Here is a 25,929-nt window from a genome sequence, read left to right as displayed (position 1 = left end):
GTGTGTGTGTGTGTGTGTGTGTGTGTGTGTGTGTGTGTGTGTGTGTGTGTGTGTGTGTGTGTGTGTGTGATCTTCACTCGTCGGCAAAGTGTACACCTTTCTGCGAGTGTGTCCAGCTAGCCCTCAGTCTTGGTGCAGTCGTATGGTTTCCACCACTGGGCAAACTGTAGGACTTTTTTCCTCTGGTCATCAAAATTCTCTCTAATTGACTTTCTCCAACGTCGCGGCTCCAAGTCCATCATGCCTCCTACCACTTCCTGTGATGGTGAAGAGGGATTTGGTTACATCGACATATTGCTGTAAAATTAACTGAAATGAATTTGTTATGGCAGAATAATCAAATAAGGAATACAAATCATTACAATGTTCATTTGAAGCAATATTGGCATGACATAGCTGTAGGCAAAATGTATGACTGCATTTGACACATTTGTCATTAATGCATCTGTATCAACCCATTTTTAACTGTGACCCACAGTAAAGTAAAGTTTTAGTAAAGTTTTATGAAAATCCTGAAACTAAATGATAGTGTGACTTCCAACTGGTTAAAAAGAGAGGAACACATACTGATGTACCAAGTACACAGTATAACAGCCTTAATGCACACACTGACCTTGCCGAAGTAATGGGGGAACTTCTGTTCATTTTCAATGACATGAGCAAAACCTCCCTGGAGTCCAAAGTCTACAGCAAAGTAGGGCAGACCTCTAGGAACCTAGGATGCAATAAACAAACAACAATTAACGAGGATGGGAGGGTAGAAGAATCAGACAAACCAGAAATATTGTAAAAATGACAGACAGGAGTAAAAGACGGACAAAGGGGAGGGCATACAGCATGGCGGATGTCTTTCGAAGAGAGGTCGACAACCTTCTTGTTCATGGCCCATTCCTCATCACACTCCATGATAGCTTTCTGAAGACACACAGAAACTGGTGTATTACCACACTACTGCAACAAGTCCCTACAATACTGCTTTCCCTGTGTAAAACTTGGCAAAATGAACTTAATCAGAATGATGAGCATGCAGACGCACACGCAGACGCACACACCTTAAAGTATATGGGTGCCATATCACCCAGTTCTTGTGGTAGTGGGATACACTCCAGGACCAGGTGATGTCTTTTGCGTGGGTTCATGTGTGTTTCCATGAACACACAGTCCAGCTCTTGGGACTCAAACATTCGCACCAAAGTACGCCGGAACAGCTGAGGACAGCAAAGCAGCACAAAAATGGACTTGATTGAATTTTAATCATTCTTGTTTGAAGTAAGAATTGAAAATCAACGGTTCGGAGTATATCTACCACTGCTGTAAAACGACAGTCATACAAGTTGGAATTTGTCACTTTAGCCTTTGAGCACCTGCATTTCTGACCAGACATCCTCATCCAACCCGGTGGCAGAGCAGTGATGCTGAAGAGGACAGATGTGACAGTGGCCCTCTGTCATCGACACTCCCGCAGGCAGGCTCAGGTACACCTGGACACAAGATGGCAAACACATGCAGTACACAAAATTTAGACATTAAAAACATTAAGTGATCCATAGGTTTTTTTCTGACCAAACAGTCTGAAACCTAAAGTTTTTAACTTGAAAGCTGCAAGTCTATTAATCTATGTGTTGACTGATAGAACATTAATTGGCAAACAACCAGTGAATGATTTGCATTTTTGTATGATAAATTACTTTGATTGTCAAAATTGTTGACTGACTCATCCATTAAGCGACTAATGATTTCGGCACAAATTCCCATGTCCCAAACATCCTGCATTCAGGATCCCTTACCTTGCTCCCTATTGCCACTATGAGGTGCTTCTGGAGCTCTTGGCTGCTGAAGCACCGCTGGCATTTCTCCATGGAGGCAGCCAGCCTCCTATTCTCCCCGATGGCTCTGCTTCTCATCCGCTCCTCCTCCCTCCCCTCGCCCTCCCGCTGCGCTGCACCGGACACAAACATGTCATCCAGCGTGTAGTTGTCACCATCTGTCTTCCCCATCATCTGGAAAGTCGAGTGGAGCAGAAGTGGTGGTGATGGAGACGACGGGGACAATGGAGGACAGGGAGAGGAGAAGAGGGAGAACAGATGGAGACGCAGGGGAGAAGAGATAAATGGTGAGAAGAGTTTAACAGGAGTGTGATCATTCTTGGCGAAATCTGGTGTATTTTCTTCAAAGAAAATGATGAGGGGGCACGCTAAAGTATATATGTGTTGTATTTAAATACAGTCAGGATATTATTTATTGATAAAAAGAATAACCGTAGCTTTCACTTTTTATTTCAGGCTTAACACTAACTTTTCTGCACTGACACGTATTAAAACTGGAAAGAAAGCCATGGAAACCCTACTGTAGAGATATCGACTGTTCTTAGAAACTGGCTGGTAGCTACTAATTGGTGTATGTAGGTGCTGACGCAATATTACCGTCTGTGCCGTTTCCATGCCATATTGTGTGTGTGTGTGTGTGTGTGTGTGTGTGTGTGTGTGTGTGTGTGTGTGTGTGTGTGTGTGTGTGTGTGTGTGTGTGTGTGTGTGTGTGTGTGTGTGTGTGACCTAAGTGCGCAGCAGCATATGCTGCATTTGTCCAAGAGACAGGTTTATTTTCTTAAACACACACATACTATCACACACTTACATGTAGATTAAATACACAGTTGGTAGAAATAAATCGGCCTTCAGGTTCACTGCTGGTGATTTTGTCTCCGCTAATGATAAACACATTCTTGATGCAATTTAAATTATAGATTGTGAATTCAGCATGTAGCAGGAGTGTGGAAGGGATGGACATATGTCTGGCACACTGCTCATGTTTTATTAAAAAACACACTACATTAAATCTCCAGACAATGCTAGTCTGCTAACAGACTTTGTCTCTGACCAATGGATAAAACTGGAATTTATAGAAGCCCTGCCATGGTAACTGTAGATGTATTTTTAGTGTCACTCTTTGTATGTGCAGAACATGTGTGTATATACTGTACACATGCATATGTAATGAATATATGATTAAGGCTAATTGTGTGTGTGTGTGTGTGTGTGTGTGTGTGTGTGTGTGTGTGTGTTTTTTTTAATTGCCAGAGCAACTCGAGAAGAAGTAAACAAGAAGAGGAAAGAAGGAAAATGTGTCTCAGCTCACAGAAAAGTACAGTCTGTAAAACGGCTGATAGACTGACACACGCACCACAACCTGCCAGTGCCCATCTGCGGCTGTACGTCTTGTTCGTCTATGCTATTTCAAGCACGCAGTGGAGGAGAGAGAGTTGCAGAAAGAGAGACAAGTAGATCTAAGAGTAGCAGTGGATGGAAAAAAAAATGCATAACGACACAGAACCAAATGCATAGCAATCTGACAGAACAAATCCCTAAGCGTATGTCCTTTCCCTCTTCCTAAGAGCATGACCAAATTAATCTAGATGATCCCTCACATAAACACACAAACATATAGCACATTAGTAGATCTGTACTTTTACCATGTCATATTTCTATGTCTGCCTTCATCTAGCTTATATCACTACGGTCGGGATGGGTGATTGATTTATAAAATGTAATCAAACCAAAAAACCTTTAGTATATATTAGGGGAGCAACATTAGGTTGTTTTTATCAAGTTTTCAGGCACAGCTGATGCGGGTCCGCTCAAAATAAGAACCTGCATGTTCTCCATTGCTCTTTGCTAATAAAACAGGAATGAGGAGAGATGAAGGGTTTGATAAGAGATTCATTACCACCTGAGTATTCTGCTGACCTATAGCCAGAACCAAAATGGAACAGAATCCATCTCTAACTATAGGTAGGAATTATCAGGGGCTCTTATGAGAGTCAAAAATAATCATGCACACCTCAGAAAGCAGTGGCTCTGAAACAGTGGGTTGAATTCAAAACATGCAATATTTTGCAGACAGAATACAATCACTCCACAAATTATTCTAAATAAATAGCTACCCACTACAGTGAATAAGAGTTCTGTTTTGTTCTGACAAATTCTGTATCAAAACTTCTTTTTTTTCTACACCAACAAGTCCAAGATCAATCTCCCTCTATTGCATCTGCCACTTGATCTAAGTAGTGCTTTATTAAAAATGTATAAGTTAACAGTTTATAAAATAGGCTTCATAAAATTACTATAAAATACCTCCAAAACCAAGTGAGTAAGGATGATTTCTTATATAAATTGTGATGTGGATACACTTGTGTCCATATTAGGTAGGAGTGACTGCAACAACTGACAAAAGCCAGAGTGCAAGCCAACTTGATCCGCCGAACTTTTGCAAACTTCAGGTACAAACAGTTCTGTCCCGCATTGATTTATTATTTTCAGCCCAAATAAAGCAAATAAAATGTTTCTTTTCGCTTCATGAGTTCAGAAAGCTGCCACTATGCCAAGGGCACGCAATTCTCTTATTAACTCTGATGTAGAGTCCAATCTGAAAGTCAGAGAAAGCACAACAGAGAAGAAAAGGGACCAATAGCAGAAACGAAAGGGTAAAAACAGCAGCCTTGACTCAGTGACAATATGCAAACCCACCAGGGCCAGGGCAATGGTTCTCCACTGTGCTATAGAGCAACTCCAGGTGTGCTTTGAGGTTCAAATGATAGCAAACCTGCATTTTAAATGATTAAACAAATGCATTCAGCTGCTTTGATTGTTTGATTTCAGTTATGTGTTATGAGCACACAGTCTTTGACTCCATAATTGCAGTTTAAAGTAGCAATATTGTGATAACGCCAGCTCTTAGGTTAAAAATGTATGTTGCCAAGCTGGGGAATAACTTGTCCCATATTGTAAAAAGTGAGATTTTCATGTCATTTTTTATTATAAAGCAGGTTGAAGTACTATATAAATACTGTTAATGTATAAAAAAAAAAAGCTCAATCCACAGAGAAATGCACACAGCCAGTATTCAGAAACTGTGCCTTTAAACGAGCCGTCAAGACTTCCGTACGGTTGTGATGTCACAACTATAACATATATAGGTAGAAAGTGCAGCTACAGTGCCGTTATAGTCATTCCCCGGCTGCAATGGTGGTGCAGAGACTCCGAGAGCGCAGATGCAGAAGACCTGTAAACACTGACCAATCAGAGCAGACTGGGCTTTTTCAGGAGGGGGGCTTAAAGAGACAGGCCCTAAAACAGAGCGTTTCAGACAGAAGGTGAGTAAAGATATATATTCAGACAGACAGTACTAGAAAAATAAAGTGTTTTTTGAACATTGAAGCATGTAAACATGTTCTAGTAGAAACCCAACACACAAGTATGAACCTGAAAATGAGCATTATATGGGACCTTTAAAAGGTAACCTGGTGTTTTTGACCTCCAGCAGCTCTATGAATCGTTTTTTATACGATTGAATGAAGAACGTTTTCTTACCTTGGCAGCCATGCGAGAGTAGAGGGCGTTCTGATCCTGTGCAGAGCTCATCTTCTCCCTCCTCACCATCTCCTTCAGACCCACATTGTCATCATCCTGGAAGTAGCGCACACGCTCCCCATCAACATGGGTCTCAATCTGAAGACAGGGGGAAAGGGAGAATATTGTGAAAAAAAGAGACAAGGAGAGAGGAGTTGAACAAGAAAAAAAAAGACACAATCTTAAAATCTATTCAAATCACATCCTTGAAAGGGGGAATGAGAACGTGAGAGACAAAAGGACAGTGGAGAGAAGAGAGGTAGAAGAAGATGACAACCTGGAAAGACGAACAGACAGAACTGGACAGAGCGAGAGATGGATCATGAGGGAGACAGACAGTAAAGGAGATTGGGCCACTTTAAAAATTCATAATAACCATAAACAGAGAGTCATCTGGAAAGCTTTGTTTACATTTCACGTCTCTACTCAGAGGCAGGTGGAGTCCCTGCTTTCATTACACACTCTGATGAATACCAAACGACACGGAACAAATAGCAGGACACAAACCTCTCATTTGCGCCGCTTTTTCTCAATACCTCTGTCTTCTAGGTGCAACAGTGTGCAGGATCATCTCAGTTTTACCCTAAGTAGTGGCTTTCTCATGCAGTTCAAGATTTATTTTTCACAGCAGTATATATTTTCATCTTAATTCCTTTGTAGTCCCTCCCTTCTGTCCTGTCATTTGTTTTTCTACTTTCTTTCCACCAGTCATCCCTCTCTCTTTACCGCTTTCTTCTTCCGTCGTCCTCCGTGGGGCTCCTGGGGTCCAGAGGGGGCACTGACTGGCCAGGCGCGACCTGATTGGTCCGTTCTGAACAGCAGGATTTCCTGGTCCTCACCAGAGTGACCTGTGACCTAAAAAATAAATAAAACACAACCAGGTCATTTGGGCTTTTGTATAACAATGCACAAGACTAACAGTATTCCCGAAGAGTTGAAATGTTTTATGCATGCACCTTTGGGCATTTAACAGATACTCAAGTGAAGAAAAGGATAATACCTCAATTCTAATGTTCAATGATGTAATGTCTGCATCCAATTCCAGGTCAGACATGCTACATTTGCTGATAATATTTAACATGGATGCCTGTATTAGTAAGCACAAGTTTTAATCCCATCATGGAGAGGCCTAAGGCTACAAGTTGAATCAAAATGAAAATTGTGATTCCAATTGACATGCAATACCTAAAAAAACCTGAAGAAGTGTTTTAATTTGTTGTGTAACATTTACCAATTTAACTGACTTGCCAGTCTCATTTGTGTATTTTAGAGAATGCAATTTAATGCAATTTAACAATACGCATTTGGCAATATGGATATGGGTTAGATTCATGGCAGCAGATGTGTGTGTAAGGGAGTAAGAGGAGAAATGAGGGGTTGTCAGGACAGATTAAGTAGCTAATTTCAAAGAAATGTCTTTAGTTTTGAACGGGCTGGGTTTAATCTGTCATAATCATTTAACAGGATGTAAACATTCATTCCAACAATTTTCTAAATATATTCAAACTTTCTGAGATCACCTAGTTGAATTAGATTAAAGCTGTTCCTCTGTGAAGACAAACATGTTTGAAGAGTTATAGACAGCAATTGTACATGACAGTTTGGTGTGTTTTTTCTTAGAGAACCTTTGACAAAATGTTACAAGACCTGACTTCTGTTCAAAACCTTCAGTGGTAGAATTAGCTCATAAACCTGCTGCTTCAGTGCCAATTTAGCTCTCAACACAGGTCAGCGTTTTTCAAAGATCAAAAAGTTTGCTTTTTATGAGAAGCTGAAGTCTGACGTGACAGGTAGAGACGGACAGCCAAGAAACGAGAACAAGGTGGTAGTAGCAGAGAGGATAGGAGGCAGTCACAAGAAAATGAAACTGGACTGTCAAAAACAAAATGATAGAGGAGAATATTTCCTCTCTCCGGTCGACACAGTTAGGCCTTTCAAGGCTCGACACGCGCAGTGAAAATATGTGCCAGACAGGCAGCAAAAGTCAAAACACTAAATAGTGAAGACAAACCAAAAGTCTTCTATAACAAGACGGATTGGAAGGATTAACATCACTATCACTCACATCTGAGTGAGAGTGCTCTCTCAGCTGATGAGTGCACTAAAATGGAAGAATTATGACTCTTTTTTTTTTTTTTTTTTTTTTATTAACGTTGCTGAGGATTTTACCCTAGTCTTCTAATTTGGACAGGACAGCCTTAGTGGGGATGAATTTGGCGTAACTTCCAAATGATAATATACAGGTTACATAAATAATCACAGCCTGCTTTCCATGTGTTTATAAAGTTGTCTGGAGTCTGCTCATGTCGGAAATAGGCCTCTATTTATTTCTGCATATACAGAAAGAGTGTGTATGCCAAAGAGAGGAGATAAAGCAGTGCGGAGGTATCAGAGCACTTCCATTGCTCTCTGTTAATTGCCTGTATTTAATAAATGTATCTAATCTCTACGGTTTCCCTCTCAATCCGTCTTTTTCTCGTTCTCTCACACACATAAACACGGGGGGGCGCACTCTGAATGACCCCTGGTAGGAGAGTGTTGTGCATGCTGAAAGACATTTGTTTCCCATTAGGGTCTGCTAAAATGGCAAGCAGGAGCCGATTCTATACAGGCAGCAAGACGTAAGAGCTGAGCAGCGAAGAGATTTCAAAACAAACAAATTCCTTTTAAAAGCAGTCAGACGTAACAGCTGAAAGTTTAGTTTCATCTGAAGACCATGTGTGTGTGTGTGTGTGTGTGTGTGTGTGTGTGTGTGTGTGTGTGTGTGTGTGTGTGTGTGTGTGTGTGTGTGTGCGTGCGTGCGTGTGGGGCACTTCTCTTCCCTGCACAGTGAGAGCGATGGATTCAGCCGCAACCTGCTGTGTGGGTGTGGGTGTGTGAAGTTTAAAAAAGATATAGCCCTGAGTGTTTGGATTAGCATTTAGACTATGGAAGAGTGAAAAAGAAACAGATACATCTGACGGAGAAAGAGTCAGTCTGTTTGTGTGTGTCAGGTTAAGGGCTGTGTGTGACTCTCTGTATCTATGTATTACGGTGTGTGCATGTTTACATCTGTGCATGATTTGAGAGTATATATATATATATATATATATATATATATATATATCCAATTAAGAAGATATCTGCATCTGGGAATTTATGAGATTACACATGTGTATCAGCGTTTGTGTGTGTTGGGTAATTTAGCGCTGTATAGATATCAGCACAGGGGAAACTGCTCTCATGAAACAAAGTATTTAGATAGCAAATGGATCGATAAAAAGAGGAGAGAAGAAAAAAAGAGAAAAGAAGTCGTTTATACCATCTTTTTAAAACTCCAATCACCATTTCCTTTTTGGGGGGGAGGAATTGAATGTGTAAGATGTACATATCGCATTTACAGACCTGCTTTAACTTGGCTGTTTCTTGTAGCTTCTTTCGGGCGATGTGGCTCTCTTTGGCCTTGTGTGCTGCGTCCAGCTGGGATTTCAGCTTCTCAACCATGGCCTGAAGAAAACACACACACACACACACACACACACACACACACACACACACACACACACACACACACACACACACACACACACACACACACACACACACACACACACACACACACACACACACACACACAAAACACAATACAAGTCAATATTGCTGTATACAGGTTTTTCGGTAACACGCAATGTGTTAAAGGAAATATAAGAATGAAGTAATTTATTTTTCTAATTTCAACATGTACATAAAGCCTATACAAGTAGAGCCTGACAAATACATTGGAAGGCTTATATTAACAGCGGTCATTGAATTATCATATACATATCATATGGGCGTGTATGTTGGAAGATATGTAAATAGAAATTGTCATCTGTAAATGTTTTAAAGGCCCCATTTTAATGATTCTTTTCTGAAATCAAGTGTGTGTGACAATCGCCAGATGAACGGCGTTTTGAGGCTGAACTCTGAAACTACAGAGGACTGAGAGAAAAAAACATTTGTCCTAAGCAAGCAGAACCTCTTAAGCCATACTGCCATGAGAGATATATACAGTACCTTTATGTACAAGACATAAAAGGCAAGTGCACAACTGTTAAAAGGAATTTAACACACACACACACACACACACACACACACACACACACACACACACACACACACACACACACACACACACACACACACACACACACACACACACACACACACACACACACACACACACACACACACACACACACACACACGAATATCCATTTGATTGCTTTATCATGTAGGGAGATTCTGGATGTCAGGTTGGTTGATAACACTTAGTAAAGGGGTTTAAAAGGGTGTGTGTGTGCGTGCGTGCATGCGTGGTAACAGACAGCTCTCCTTTAGAGATCCCAATAGCCCACTTAGCATTGACACATGAAGACAGGCAAAGGGGGAGTCATGTGCACAGATCAATGAGTGCTATAAATGAACGGATCCCTGATGTGCTGTAAATCTACACAAAGAGTCAAAGCAAGTGTGCTGAGAAAAAGTAAATCATATATAGACATCACAATGAGTAAAAGCTCAATCAGTTTTTCAATTGACAAATAAGTATATTCATTTTTGTTTTTACGTTGGAGTTGTATAAATGCAGTGTAAACTCTATGTGATTAGTATCTTTAAATGCCAAAACGTGATGAATAAATAAAGTGTAAAAAAAAAAAAAAAAAAAAAGAAAGGACAATATTGTTTTTGGGATATTGTGCATGAAAAACTTGTGGTCGTGTTATATTTGAGGAATAGAAAGTACCGGTCCATACAGTACATAACATTTAATCAAGACAGTGTTGGATTATGGGTTGCCTTGTTGCTGAGCAAGCAAGGTTTTTTTTCATTTAAGTTTATAGTGTGTCTTTTTGAGTTAGTCATTCCTAAAAGTATTCAGTCCAGTTTAAAGGTGCTCTAAGCGAAGTTGGGTGACGTCACTTCTTGTTGACGTTTGAAGTACTGTTAAACAAAACGGAGGCTAGCTCGTTGTCGTCGTCTAGGACAACTCTCCTCTAGTTAACTTCACTCTACACGCTTCTCTCTCCTCCACTCCCCACATCCCCCTTCATGTGCATGCGCACTAACCCCCCCAAACCCCACCCCCAAATCCTTCTTGTCGGTTATTGTCTGGAATACTGTTTGTTATGTTTGGTGGTGCAGGTTGGCGCGGTTTCTTTTTGTTGGCGTTTGTGGAGCCTGGGCTGTCTACAGAGACCACGTTTTTTTTCAATGTGTTCAGGGGACCGGCAGCTCACGGATAGTGAGGAGATGTTTGCTGTATGTGACAAAAAATGTAGCCTAAAAAAACGCGTGACATCAGTTCGAGCACCTTTAACCTACAGGAGATTCTGACGGCTTGTGTAAGGTGGAAATAAATTCTTGAGTGAAAACAAGCCGGTGAATATTACTCCGAACAAAAATATGACAGGAGTGTGTGAGAGTATATGACTGTTAAACAAGCTACACAAATGTGGGATTTATGTTTTGCCTATGTAATAATTTATGTTTCATTTTTACAAAAGAAAGGCTTCAGAATATTTTATCCTTGGACTAATAGTATTTCAGGGACCCTTTCCCAACAGGATGAGGCTAATAAATAGTTTGTCATCTTAAAAAATGTATTTTTCCTAAAGCAGGTGTTGGAAAAGGCTGGGTCGTTTTATAATCAGAGTTGTGTCGTACTCAGCCCGATACAGTGACAAATGGTAACATAATGATAACCAACTCACCGTGTTACCCATAATCTCTGCTTTCACCAGTTTGGCTCCAAGTTTGTTCATCTCCTCCTCTGACAGCAGTGGAAGCTCCTCCTCCTCTTCTTCCTCACTGTCACTCTCACACCTAGGTAAAACATGAAGAGGAGAGTTTGAAGGGCAGACCAAAACCAAGAGATAGAAAGGGAAATTTAAGTAGCGAAGAATACCAAACATTTCCTCATTCCAACCACATTATGCAACCAATTTATGGCAGAACAAATGTACAACCTTAATAGGGTTGGGTATCGTTTGGTTTTTTTTCTCAATTCCGGTGCTAAATCGATACTTTTTAAAAAAAAAAAGAAGAAGAAAAAAAATAAGGGTAGTAAACAACAGTCAGTGACTTATTTATTGCTAAGGCCATGGTCAAAATTAAAGATTTAATAATAATGTAATAACTATAACAATAACTTATTTCACCAGTAAATTGCTGTTGAACCCCAGATGGGAAAAGGGTATTTTACAATTACTGTGAATGCACCACGAGGCTACCTGTTTTAAGTGAATCTGTGTTGTTTAAATAATGGCAGCTGCAAGTGAACGCACCGTCTGTGTTGTTTAATTCCAACAACGGCAGCTGCGAGTGAACGCACCGTCTGTGTTGTTTAATTCCGACCATATAAACATACTGTATATCTATGAATTGCGACATCCCGCTGTAGAAGTCCTCCACAGTGAAATACAGTCACACTTTACACTGTTTAACGTTAGCTGTCAGCATTTTAACCGTGATTAATCCAGCTGCTAGCTAAAGGTAGGCTAGCGTTACATGCTGTCAGGTGTAGTGTAAAGTTGAGCACCGAAACTTTCGTTCTTATTCGGTCTAGTTACTACCGTTTACGTCGGCTCCGGTTCCCTATTGGCAGCGAGTTTCGGTACCCAACCCTAAACCTTAACAAGAAAACCTTTTCAGTTTCACGTATCTGTCCATTTGGTTCACGACGTTTCACAACCACATCATAATACTAGTGATACACAAACACCCTGTCATATAGTGTCCTCTTGTTCAGCATTTACCTTTTTTCCTCCAGATTTCCCCCACACAACAGGATTTAATGACTTCATTATTCCACCCTAATAATAGTCTAAACCCCTCTAATGGAAAACGTATCTGTGAAGTTTTAAATTTAACCACTTAATTGTTTTCTTGTGAGCTCTCACACTGTTTATCTGTTATGATTCATTTGAGTCGTCCCCCCTCCTCTCAGAAATCATTACAGCCTTGCCTAGAAGGATCTGAACTGCAGCCTAGGAAGCATCATTCTAGGCTATTACACTTCTCATAGCCTCATTTCATTCCGCTGCCACGCTGCAGACTCATTTCATGCAGCAGGGGTTCTGGGTGCTGGTTTACCCAAACAACTTAGCCTAATGAGGCACAACACAGAACAACTAAGGTGGCTTTACAAAGCAGTGAAGCTCCGACATATGGCCTACAACGGCGCTATATGTTGGACCGCAATGAAAGTAGGAAAACATATATGTTACAATTATTTTACGCAGTTTACAAGAGCTTCTGTGCCACTAATTGTTGTCACAGTTCAGTGTCCCTTTAAGTGAGACAGAATATTCACATACTGTATGTTGCATATATAGCATAAGTTAAAGAACATGAAATGCAGAGGAAGATAAGAGAGACAGACATGCAATTACAAGAAAGGCCATGAGGAATTAACAGAGACAACAACACTGAGAAAATGATTCTGCAGGAGTCATTTGTGAAAGCAATAGAAACTGTGTAGACTAAAGACAAAGGATCATGTTAGGAGCTTATGTGTGTCTTAATATCTGTTACAAAGCATAGTGCTTTTAACCTGACTCCGCCAGATGGATTGCTTCGCATTTGCTCGGCATATCCATCTGGGAACTTTCCGTTGGAGAACTTTTGGGAAGGGGCGGAAATACTGGTTAGCTGATTGGATGAACCATCTGTTTGTCACCTATGTTGGTGATAGGACGGGCCAAATCAACCAATCAAATCCACGAGGCGTATGAAAATACAACCGCCCCTGCTGCTGCAGGCAAAGCATAGCTCGTTAGCTCAGCATGCAAGCAACATGTCGGTAAAGGAGATTTGCCATTTGTGTAACGAGAATTTAGGAATAAAAGGAACCATTTCAGGTTCCCGGTCCATATTCCAAAAGAAGGATCCAAGAGAAAAAAAAGCATTAGCGAGCGGCTAACAGAATTAGGGCTACCGCTGTCTGAAAATACTGGTTAGCTGATTGGATAAACCATCCGTCTATCACCACCTAACCCACCTCAAAACCAACGCTGATTGGCCCGGTCGTTTGGCTAACGGCTCCAAATTTTCTCTGCCTCAAGATGCCAGACTGATCTGCGAGTGGAAAACTGGAGCTCGCGAGATCAGGACGGTCTCACGAGGCTATAGTGCTTTGAAGACAAGTTAGCTATTAAAGGGGTGATAGAATGCAAAACCGATTTTACCCTGTCATAGTTGAATAACGACAGTTCAGCGGGTAAATAGGACATACATAAAAGCTCAAAGTCCCATTGACACCCCTTTACGATGAAAATCTCTTATTTTTAAACTGCCGTTGAAAACGGGCAAATCTCAACAAAGCTAGTTGCTTACGTAAGCATCTCAAAATCCGGAACCTTAAGAGAACAGTCACGCCCCAACATTTACATATAGGCTACACAACTGACCTGAGATTAGGTAGTCTTCCGAATCTAGGTCGCGCAGATCTCTGCTATTCCATTACAAAATTCACTTTTGAAACTTTTTTATGCGAGACTATGTAAAGCTCAAATATGGGCCGTTTTACGAAAATGGATGGCTAATTGCAAATTTTGTCCAACTGTGTGTCGGAGTCCAGCGCCGGTGCTGCCTGTGTTGTTGCCTCGCCGCCCGGGCCTGCCTTCCTTCACACACCCCGGCCTGCTCTGAGCTCGATTGAGCTCCGTTACGACTGGCAGCCCACAGCACTCCATACCCGCGCAAAGTCACCGGTTTTTGGCTAATGGACTACCAAACGCTGGTGCTCTGACAGAGCTCCAGGGCCTGCAGCTCCCCTCTTCCTAATGCCAGGTGTGTGTGAGTGAGAGCACGGTCAGAGAGCTTGTTACGCCAGCAATCTCTTACCACAGGTTCCAGTTAATCTTATAATGTGTGTAATTATAATGTGTTGAGTTATTTAAACAAACGATCGGTGAAATACACGCCTCTTGAAATCGGACACCGTTGTTAGCTTTATAAAACATTTAGTTAGATGTTGTATAAGTGGCGTGATGAAATTCAAACTGTAAATATACTCGAATTATGACCAAAAATGAAGCTAACTATCTGTGATTTGTAGCTACACATAGATAGGATTGAAGGGACAGTCGCAGCTAACGAAACCCTTACAGCTCACAATATTCATTAACTTGAAATCGGACACCGTTGTTAGCTTTATAAAACATTTAATTAGATGTTGTATAAGTGGCGTGATGAAATTCAAACTGTAAATTAGGGCTGCCACCTCTTAGTCGATTAGTCGACTAATCGGTCGTTTTGGTCTTAGTCGACTAAGATTTCTTTAGTCGATTAGTCATTTTTAATGCTTGTTCATGCTTAATTACTTATATCCAAGAAACTTCTGAGCACATTTATGGTAAACACAAGATTTAAAGTGGTGCTTTTGCAGGATTAATTGTGGAGAAACTCAGTTTTACAGATGGTTAATTAACTACATTTATATTGTGCTTTTCTAGTCTTAACCACCTCTCAAAGCGCACAACTCTATCAATTAAATCAACTAATCGATTAGTCGACAAAAATCCTATAAGTGTTAGTCGACTAAGAATTTCTTTAGTCGAGGACAGCCCTACTGTAAATATACTCGAATTACGACCAAAAATGAAGCTAGCTAACTAGCCGCAATCTGTACACATAGGATTGTAGGGACAGTCGCAGCTAACGAAACCCTTACAGCTCACAAATATTCATTAACTTGAAATCGGACACCGTTTTTAGCTTTATAAAACATTTAGTTAGATGTTGTGTAAGTGGCGTGACGAAATTCAAACTGTAAATATACTCGAATTATGACCAAAAATGAAGCTAACTATCCGTGATTTGTAGCTACACATAGATAGGATTGAAGGGACAGTCGCAGCTAACGAAACACCTAGCTAAACTTCATAAATATTAATTAACTTGAAATCGGACACCGTTGTAAGCTTTATAAGACATTTAGGTATATGTTGTATAGCTAAGTGGCGTGACATTGTGTGTAACGTGGTAAGAGATTGCTGGTGTAACAAGCTCGCTGACCGCGCTCTCACTCTCACACAACGGGCCATTTAGCTAGCAGGAAGAAGGGAGTTACAGGCCCTGGAGCTCTGTCAGGGCTGCCAGCCGTAACGGAGCTCACAGCAGGCCGGGGTCTGTGAAGGAAGGCAAGCCGGGCGGCGAGGCAGCAGCACCGCCGCTGAAGTCCGACACACAGTCTTACCATATTTGCAATTAGCCATCAATTTTCGTAAAACGGCTCATATTTGAGCTTTATATAGTTGATATCTCACATAAAAAAAGTCTCAGAAGTGAATTTGGTAATGAAACATTGCATTGTCTGGAATATGAGATTCTGTCGCTTCTCTAATGTGTGTGTATTGGGGATTCGCTCAACCAATCAACGCGGATCTCTAATGTTTGCCTATGGCAATTTGCTCAACCAATCAGCGCGCAGCTCATCTAAATATTCACGAGCATACAATATTTGGAAGAAAAGCTCTTGTTACAAATAGGGCCAAAACACAGGGATGCATAACAGCCAATAAAATATCAACCAGGCCATTTTCAGCCCAACGAATGTTACATACCCCATTAGGAGACCATAAGGAACAGTGTGAAATACTCTATATAATCATTCTATCACCCCTTTAAGACAGAATAGTACAGATAACATGAGTTACAGAGTTCAGAGGCATAGGGAGTTTTTCTGGGAATGTCAAGACTAATGTTCAAAAGCAGATAAGGACTTTAACAGTTTTTGCAGGCCCTTTGAAACTTATCAAGTACATATGTGAAGACACAGCCAGGTTTTATAGAAGGGATTACTGTGAGAAAGTCTCTGGTGAGGTAAGAATGTGATACATTAACATGACCGAACACTGACGGATGCTTTTATGCACGGATACATACACTTTTGGCTTGAAGTTCCAATAGTAGTTTTGTCTGGTCTGTGTGCGCGTTCGTGACCTCATTACTAATCAAACTTATAACCCAACATCTACACAAGCTGCCAAAAGGAAATGTGATGATTAAATTTGCCTTATTGGTACTTACACAATAGTAAAGAATGTATTCCCATTCCATTAAGAGGATTCATAATGTCCAACCAAACACACATACAACTGGAATATTCAATTAATACATTTCGACATCATTTAGCAAAATATGTTTTCAAGGCAACCAAACAAAGAGCTTCAAACCTTGATGTTGTCGCAGCGGCTTTATCGCCATGCAGAACATCTTGAATAGCAGTCACAGTTTTCCCAGGATCTTTCTCCTGTTGTGGTTTTTCAAAGCTGGCAGATTCACGGGCTGGATTGCTGCTCTTCTTCCAGGATGGCATGCTGGTATTACTTGGACCAGAGTCTTCATCGTCAGAGCTTGGTTTCAGGAATCCTGTGGATGGCCGTGCTGGAGGAGGACGGCGCTCTGGAGGTACACAGGAAAGAAATTACAAAGCCTGTTTAGGCTTCATAGGCTCTTGGCATGTTAGTTTAAGTTGAGTTCTTTTTTGCTACAGAAATTGAGCACTTGAGCCAGTTATTCCCTTAGTTAAAAGAAAAAGAGCACAAGGTTTAACCCACGTGTACAAAACATGACTCACACATCTACTACAAAAGGCCTTGACATCAACCCACCTTCACCACTGTCATCCTCTGAGGGTTTGAGGAAGCGACTTTTAAGTGACCCAAGAGAGGGAGAACGTTGACTCCAGTTCTGCCCAGATGATGATGCAGCACTTTCTCTTATTCTCTCACTACCCCTATCTCTCCCTCGGTCTCTGTCCCCATCTCGGTCTTTTTCATTATCTCTTTCTCTGTCATCGCCTCGATCCCTCTCTCTGTCTCGTCCTCTATCTTTCTCTCTGTCTCTATCACCGTCTCTGTCCCTCTCTCTAAACCTGTCTCCGTCTCTGTCCCTCTCTCTATCCTTCTCTCTAAACCTGTCTCCGTCTTGACCTCGGTCTTCCTCTCTGCCTCGATATCCTCCCCTTTCTCGATCCTCTCCTCTCCCAGCATGGTATCTCTCTCTGTCTGTGGGTGATGAATCTCTTTCCCTCTCATTTCTTCTCCATCGATCTCTCTCTGCCCCATCTCCATCTTTCCTCCTCCATCGCTCTCTGGCCTCGTCCTCTCCTCTCCTCCACCCGCCTCTGGCTGTTCTGTCTCCTTCTCCTCCTCTGCTCTGGCCGTACACAGCTTTCTCAGCATCTGCAAGTCTTTGCTGAAATTCTTCCATTGACTGTAAAAGGACAAATACAAGACATTAAAATACATGAAACACTTTCTTGGGTTTTGCAGTTCGGCTCTTAACACATTAAGGTCATTTGGAATAGCAGCACCCTGTAGATTTAATTATTGTTTCATAATTTCCAGAAGGTTACTATGACATGTTTAGAGAGTTCTGTCGCTTGCCCTCTGGTGTAGTCTACTCTAAAGATGCTTGCAATGTAGTTTAAAAGGAGTCCTCTCAGTTAAGCCAAACAAACAGCTGCTTTTTGGCTTTGCTGGCTTCCTTTTTTAGCCTTAAAAGGAACACACCGACTTATTGGGACTTTAGCTTATTCACCGTAACCCCCAGAGTTAGACAAGTCCATACATACCCTTCTCATCTCCGTGCGTGCTGTAACGCTGTCTGATGGCTCCAGCATTAGCTTAGCCTAGCACAGATCCTGCAGGTGAATAGTTCCAGTAATCCTACTGCTCCCAACTGTGACAAAAGTGACAAAATAACACCAACATGTTCCTATTTACATGTTGTGATTTGTAGAGTCACAGTGTGTACACAAAACAACGTAACATGAGACACAGCCATCTTCTAACAGTAAACAAACCGTGAACTATATTCTCAGACACGCTTGCTGCGAGCATATCACTCCGCCAAAGTACTATATTCTTCCACCTGAGAATATAGTTCCCGGTTTGTTTAGGGATAGAAGGTGGCTGTGTCTCATGTTACGTTGTTTTTTGTACACACTGTGACTCTACAAATCACAACATGTAAATAGGAACATGTTGGTGTTATTTTGTCACTTATTCGGAGCAGTAGGATTGCTGGAACCATTCACCTGCATGTTCTGTGCTGGCCTGATGCCGCTGGAGCCGTCAGACAGCATTACAGCACGCACGGAGATGAGAAGGGTATGTATGGACTTGTCTAACTCTGGGGGTTACGGTGAATAAGCTAAATTCCCAATAAGTTGGCATGTTCCTTTAAAGCCAGTTCATCAAACAAATTGATGTTATGACTATGCACATAGCATTAGCTATTGCAAAAATTAAATGTGATAATAACAACATAGTGTTATTTACCTACTAGATACTATTGTAAAGTTGTTAAACAATATACTAACATCAGATTAACACAAATCAATCACCTGTATTGGATTAAAAAAAAAAAGTAGTCTTGGGTCAGAAAAAAATACAGAAGTTATTGTTTACTTAAATCTGTTAAGGCGGGTCCTCAAATTTCACTATCTACTCAGCTGTTTTTGTGTAACGTCCATGCTAACTGCCAGAATTAACATTATGTCAACTGAAAGCTTGTACTTAAACAGCCTTTTGGCTGTAGGCTGGCAGATTTTGTGAATAAACTATATACAGTTTATATTTTGAGCCGTCAGCCTTTCGTCCTGTTTGTTCTGGACATTTACCCTTTTTCATCACTACATAATTGCACATATACAAAAATATATTGTAAATGATAAGGTAAAAAGATAATATATAACAAGATGTCTCTGCTTTGCTTTGCTTGTGTCTGTGTGTGTGTGTGTGTGTGTGTGTGTGTGTGTGTGTGTGTGTGTGTGTGTGTGTGTGTGTGTGTGTGTGTGTGTGTGTGTGTACTTTACTTCTGAAGGCATTTAGTTACATACAAGTCAGAGTAACTATCAATCAATATTTTTATGTCCAAAACTCAATTTACAATAAACTGAACATTATTTATTTATTTTTTTCGCATAACTGCATGTGCTTGCTAAATTGTGCACGCTAGTATGTGAGTGCTGCCAGTGTGCCTTCAGCTCTCACTCCGTATCTCTCGGCCACCACATCATTGAGGCTGCGCTGCTGCCTTTCTGCCTGCTCCTGCATTCTTTGGTAGCTCTTCCTCAGCCAGCCCAGACCTGCATCATTCACGACTGGTCCTCCTGGGAACAAGGTGAGAATAACAGTTACCGAGTTACCTTTACAAAGACGTACATACAAAAACATAACTTGTTTGTGCCAATTTAACTAATTCTGAGCCTCCAGGGAGTAAGTCATATCTTCCATATTGTCATTTGTCTATCTTTTTTTTTTTTTTTTTAGCAATTTCAACTAATGTTAATTAGATGTCACTTCACTAGTGACTTTACTGTACGGGTATGTATTAAAACCGAGATGATGAGTAAAAAGTAATCAAAAGAGGGATATGAAGAAATGAAGAAAAATAGGAGTCGAAGAAAAAAAGAGTCAGCGATTAAGCCACTTGAAATCTTCTTAGTTGAAGGAAAATAAATAAAAAATATAGAAAAATACAGCACCACCAGTTCCTGACATCATCTGAAAATTTAAATCAAATAACCGGACTGGTGTGTTGCAAAAAATGTTAATTAAAGATGCAGTAGGTAAGACTTATAAAACTAACTTTCTGTCATATTTGCTGAAACTGACCCTATGTTCCAGTAGAACTACATTAAGCAGGCAATTTAAAAAAGAATCCGGCTCTAACTGCGTGTCTAACTGCTCATGCACACACGTTCATTCTCCTCCGTGGGGGAGGGGCTTAGGAGACCATTTGGGCTTTTGCAGAAAGGGTGGGGGAGGGACTGAGAAGTTGTCGATGTTCAATTCTTTGGCTAAGTCCTGGATCTTCACAATCCTACCTACCGCAACTTTCCCAAGGAATTGGGAAAGAACATGAGTTAATGTTGCTTGGTGTAAGAAGCTGAAAAAGATCCCAAGAAAAAGGTTGAATCATATGATCTGATGAATAAGAGTGAGGGAAGGCAGATCCAGGAAAGAAACCAGACGAGTAACGGCGCGTTCAGACCGAAGCAAGTGACCCGGCGAATCGCTGCAGGGTTGTGCAGCAGCAGAAGTGTCACTTAAATGGCCCATTTGTGTAACATCCTGCTGTGTTCTTTTAACCCCCAATGTAGCACAAGTAGACTTTATATTTCACAATTATCGTTTTCCGTCAGATCATTTTTATGATCTCGACTGCACTTGAAGGCAGCTTCATTTCACAAAAAAAGAGAGAAAGAAAATAGATGAGCGACTGTGCTTTGTGCTGGAGCTTGTTACAGGAAAGTCCTGAGCAGTTAAGTGCTTGTATAAAATTCATGAACTATACACAAATAGAACATTTTACACCTGCCAGGGGGACAGGTTAGCAGTGACCAGTGATGATAAAAGTCATACCGTCATCAACACAGAGCTGGCTTTTGAATTGCTTTGCTCTGATTGCACCACTTCAAGCTGCACATTATCACTTTTTCAAAGTGTGTGTGTGTCCTTTGTCTTGCTGTTAAAATAAAGCTAACAACAGAGAGGCCAGGCCAACTCTAGAGGGAACTGTACTTCCTGTGTAGAGATAAGAGACCCATGCACACATAGCTTAACACAGCGTACTGTCTTGTCTGTCTCTCTAGCCCTCTCCTTCCCCAAATCCCTGATTAAGAAGATCTTGCTCTATCTGTCCTCTTATTCTTCTGTCAAACCTCTATGTTGACTTTTCTGCACACGTAAATGTGTTCTAGTCATCTCTACTCCAACTAATTCCTCTGCTTCCCATGGGAAATGGGTAAAGCTGTGCATCCCAAACTTACAGAAACTCCCCTGTGACAGACCTACAGTACAGGCCAAAAGTTTGGACACACCTTCTCATTCAATGCGTTTCCTTTTTATTTTCATGACTATTTACATTGTAGATTCTCACTGAAGGCATCAAAACTATGAATGAACACATATGGAATTATGTACTTAACAAAAAAGTGTGAAATAACTGAAAACATGTCTTATATTTTAGATTCTTCAAAGTAGCCACCCTTTCCTTTTTTATTAATAAGGGAAAAATTCCACTAATTAACCCTGACAAGGCACACCTGTGAAGTGAAAACCATTTCAGGTGACTACCTCATGAAGCTCATTGAGAGAACACCAAGGGTTCGCAGAGTTATCAAAAAAAGCAAAAGGGTGGCTACTTTGATGAATCTAAAATATAAGACATGTTTTCAGTTATTTCACACTTTTTTGTTAAGTACATAATTCCATATGTGTTCATTCATAGTTTTGATGCCTTCAGTAAGAATCTACAATGTAAATAGTCATGAAAATAAAGAGAACACATTGAATGAGAAGGTGTGTCCAAACTTTTGGCCTGTACTGTACATCTCATTTTAAGCAGGACTGTGACTGTAAAATCTCACAAATCTTTTTTGAAACGGACAGTTTGGGGTAGACCAACCAAAAGATTACTATTATATATATATATCTTTTCTCACAACAAAATGGAACTTTGGAGGGGGACAGGACAGGAATTTGAGAGAATTGTGGTCAGGGATGAGGAGAAAAACTGAAGAATGTTATAGTGCTAAAAGCAAACATGGGAGTGTATGAGCAGTGTGTAATTGTAGGGAACGGGAGGACGCATTTGAATTGCACCCTGTTTTTTTATATTATTTTTTCCTTCACTGGAGGGGAATAGTAACGCAATTCTGATCTACTGAGGCAAGGTTTTATCATAGCTCTTCCTCTTCAATGGATTTCTGTGCTTGGAAAAAAAACAATAAATAAAATCTGGAAAGAAACAAATATTCTGAGGTGCTGAGACCAAAAGATGTTTATAGTATATTTTACATAGCTGGAAAATGTTCTGCTATTTAATGCCTTAATAGAGTCAACTGATCTATGTTATTACCTTTCTTTGCTGCAGGGCCAGCCATCTTCTCTGGGGGCAGACCAGTTCCTCCATCTTTCCAGTACGGGTTTAGCTCCAATTTGTGCAAACCAGCCTGAGGGATCCACAAACACACATACACTTCAATCATTGATGTATACTGCCAATAGCACAACAGGGGCACAAAACAACCATAGAAGAACCATATGGCTGTCCATACCGGCCACACACACACACACACACACACACACACACACACACACACACACACACACACACACACACACACACACACACACACACACACACACACACACACACACACACACACACACACACACACACACACACACACACACACACACACACACACACACACACACACACACACACACACACACACACCTGTTCAATGGCCTCAGCCTTTGCCCTCTCTTCCTCTTTCAGTCGTTCTTTCTCGGCCCTCTTCTCTGATATGGACGTGGTTCTCATTGCCAGAAAGTCAAAGGTCATCCATTCGTCTCTCTATGGGACAGACGCAGGCAGTGTGGGTGGTTAAACAAAGAAAAAGAAAGATAAACAGATTGAGTGGATAGTGCCATGAGTGAGTAAGTTTGGAACTAAAGCAGATGAAGCAAATTATGTGTGTCTGTATGTCCAAAACGTCTTCATAACTCTAGATACAGTACTACCTCAAGACACTTTATGCTCTATTTAGATTCTTTATTCATCTCCATTGTGGAAAAGGGACTTCACTATTTTTACTTGAAACATCTTTAATGAAAATAAAACATTCAGAGACCGGGTAAGGAAGTTACCTCGATATTCTGTGCTGGGCTGCGGTTGCTCTCTGAAGGCTTGGACGCATCAGGAACCTGCCACGCTTTAGTAGCTTGTGTCTGAGTGTGAGCCTCAACCCACTCATCCCCTGAGCCCTGACACATAGAGAGAGGGAGAGAAAATGATCGTGAAGAGGTACAAGACATTATCATATCAGAACTAAAAGGATGGAAAATGAAGAAATAAAATAATAGACATACTCAATAGACAATAGAAGAAGAGGCCCAAAGCTGAATTTTAAAAAAACGCCATCCCTGTATAATAAATATGTTGTTTTATCAAAGTCTTGAAACTTACCTCTGAGCTGTCATTAGAGCCATCTTCTGCTGTCTTTTTCTCCTTCTTGGCCTTCTTCTTTTTCTCCTTTTTCTTTTTGGATTTCTTCTCTTTCTTCTTCTTGCTCTTTACAGAGCCCTCCTGTAGATTCCATGAATTATGTTTTTTTTTTTTTCATCAGTCCCATTATTGTTATTTTACAAAAGTATGATTGTCTACACCAGAAGATATAGCTGTTGACATCACCATCAATATCATCAAGATCTTCCCGTTTCTCCTCTGAATAACTACTTCAATATAAATCATAATGGCAGTGAAAGCAAACATAAATGTTTGATACAATCACACAATGTTGTCATGATGTAGAACTACTGTATAATGTTGCAGACCGGCAACATAGTCACTATTGTTTTAAGGTACAGCACAGTTGTGACTTGGCATGCAATAACAATCTACAGCCATACAGTGACTAAGCAGTGCAACCACTTTGTATCTTACTTCCTCTATCTCCTGCAGTCTCTGGTTGATCTCAGGGAGCATCCAAGTATCCTCCCCTCTCTGCCTCTTCAGCTCCTTCCTCCTCTCGTCCTTCTCATACTGCTGCTTGGCCTGAATGACATAATGGAAATATGAGGGATTATTCAAAAGGAAAATAAGTACAACAGATCAAAGTAAGGGTACACTAACATCTATATTTTCAGACATGTCTATCTAAGCAGATTCTTTGTGCTGAAATTATTGATATTACTGATGAATTAAGTCCAAAAACAGAGACCTTTTTCTCATTACTAAAGGAACTACACAGCCTTTGCATTGCCATGATACTGCTGTTAAGAGTTATGATATGCAAATATTTAAGCATCTAACAACTTTTAAGATGCAAAAATATATCTTCTGGCTGCAATGGCAGTGACACTGATGTCATTATGAGCCAATTCCTCTTCAAATACAGCAAAATAAATTAGACCCAGCTTCACTGTGCAGATAATGTCATTAAAACCTATAGTGCTCATCTACAGGATGCATCATTTGCCTGCCATAATCTGCTCTGTGTATCATGCAAACACAGCTGCACAGCAAAAAGGTGACGCACAACAAACAGCTGTGTACATATGTGATTACAGCAACGAGACAGCCCTAATCTCTAGGCTGCGAACAGGACATAAAACATCTACAAAACACAGCCGCAGGTCTCCTATCAGCCCCAGCAGTGTTTGTCCTGTAATTTCCTGCCTGCAATTTACCAGTATCCGCCTGTCCAGACACAAGAAGGCAGGTTAATGTGAAGACACACAGGTACTGATAGCTTACCGAGAGATGGAAAAGGCTCAAATATACCAATTTATATCACGGTTAAGGACAAATTCCGCTGAGCTCATTCGTTAACCAGCTGCTAGCCTGCTTAGCTTGTTAGCTTTCATTGAGACTAAACAGCTAACGTTATGATTTAAACTGACGCCAATGAAGCTAACCTTCAGATTAATTATAGGGTTGTTCGCTACAAAGCTAATAGTTCATACCTTTTCTATCGCCTCTTGCCTTGCATGTCGTTTACTATTCTTTCTTTCTTCGATGTTGCTCGAACTCTCAAAACTGAGTCCGTGCGCCGCCATGACACTGTCGTCAATGTTTGTGATAAGTGTCGTAAAGCTGTTTACGTCAACCGTTAGTTTGTGGTACTTGCAGTGCAAACTCTATGTGCAAACTACACATCCATGAGAAAGACAGCGCCATAGAATTATACAGATTATTATTAATAAATCGTGGCCCCTTGTGATGTGAGACATTATATATAAATGTTCTATAATGGAGCCCAATAGAGTTTAGTATAGTTTTCACTACTTGTTAATACAAGTAGACTTACCAATAGGCTACTACTTTATTATTGACCATCACTGATCCATTCAATTGGCCCATCTACTTAATACCAGTGCAACAGGCTGCATTCACATAAAACTAGACTATTTATTATGAGGGTAGAAGGCTATTGTCTGCCCATTAATACAGAAGAACATTGGCATCTTGTTGTGTGTGAACCTGCTGGAAACAGGACTATAAATCCAGTTTTAGTTTAGGATGTGCTTGCCCAGCCTGTAAATGTACCAGGTAAAATGTTTTCTACATGGTAATATGGTCTATACTTATATGGCTATTAGGATATGGAAACATTACACCTATCTGTGTCAAGTCTTTTTTTATTTATAGCCCAAAATCACAAATTAGCCTCAGAGGACATTGTAATTTGTAGAACACAAAACGCCCTTTATTCTCAATTAGAACTCCACAAAAACTCATTTAACAGAGAAGACTCAGAAAGAGTAATGGAAGATCTTCACAGTTAGACAGACATGCAATAATAATAACATATCTTTATTTCAGACTCACAAGTAGGTCCATAGCAAGAAATATATAAAATAAATATATAAAAATAAACATACATGCAAAATACAATACATGTCATTTTAAGAATTTGTGTGCAAGCTGTCATACCAGTGTTTTCTGAGTTTACTGTGGATGAGAATCAAAAGCAGCT

The 25,929-nt window shown here is 40.5% G+C and overlaps 1 protein-coding gene across 1 annotated transcript; it reads right to left on the bottom strand.

Moving 5' to 3' along the window:
• On the bottom strand, positions 1-25,084 carry cwf19l2 (CWF19 like cell cycle control factor 2). The gene is made up of 19 exons (XM_028573168.1): positions 24,917-25,084; positions 23,895-24,005; positions 23,418-23,537; positions 23,099-23,215; positions 22,686-22,805; positions 22,302-22,395; positions 19,430-19,548; positions 17,042-17,645; positions 16,604-16,832; positions 11,138-11,249; positions 8,790-8,891; positions 6,132-6,260; positions 5,367-5,504; positions 1,788-2,000; positions 1,365-1,481; positions 1,053-1,208; positions 835-915; positions 614-715; positions 1-257 (listed from the first exon to the last, which is right to left on the bottom strand). Exons 1-19 carry the CDS (start codon positions 25,007-25,009, stop codon positions 117-119), a joined length of 2,898 nt encoding a protein of 965 aa, XP_028428969.1. The 5' UTR covers positions 25,010-25,084; the 3' UTR covers positions 1-116.
• Between the last annotated feature and the right edge of the window lie 845 nt (positions 25,085-25,929).

The sequence above is a fragment of the Perca flavescens genome, chromosome 3 (genome assembly GCF_004354835.1).
Source record: "Perca flavescens isolate YP-PL-M2 chromosome 3, PFLA_1.0, whole genome shotgun sequence".
Classification (NCBI taxonomy): Eukaryota; Metazoa; Chordata; class Actinopteri; order Perciformes; family Percidae; genus Perca; species Perca flavescens.
Note: the sequence above shows the minus strand (reverse complement) of the source record. Positions and strands in the feature narration are given on the sequence as shown.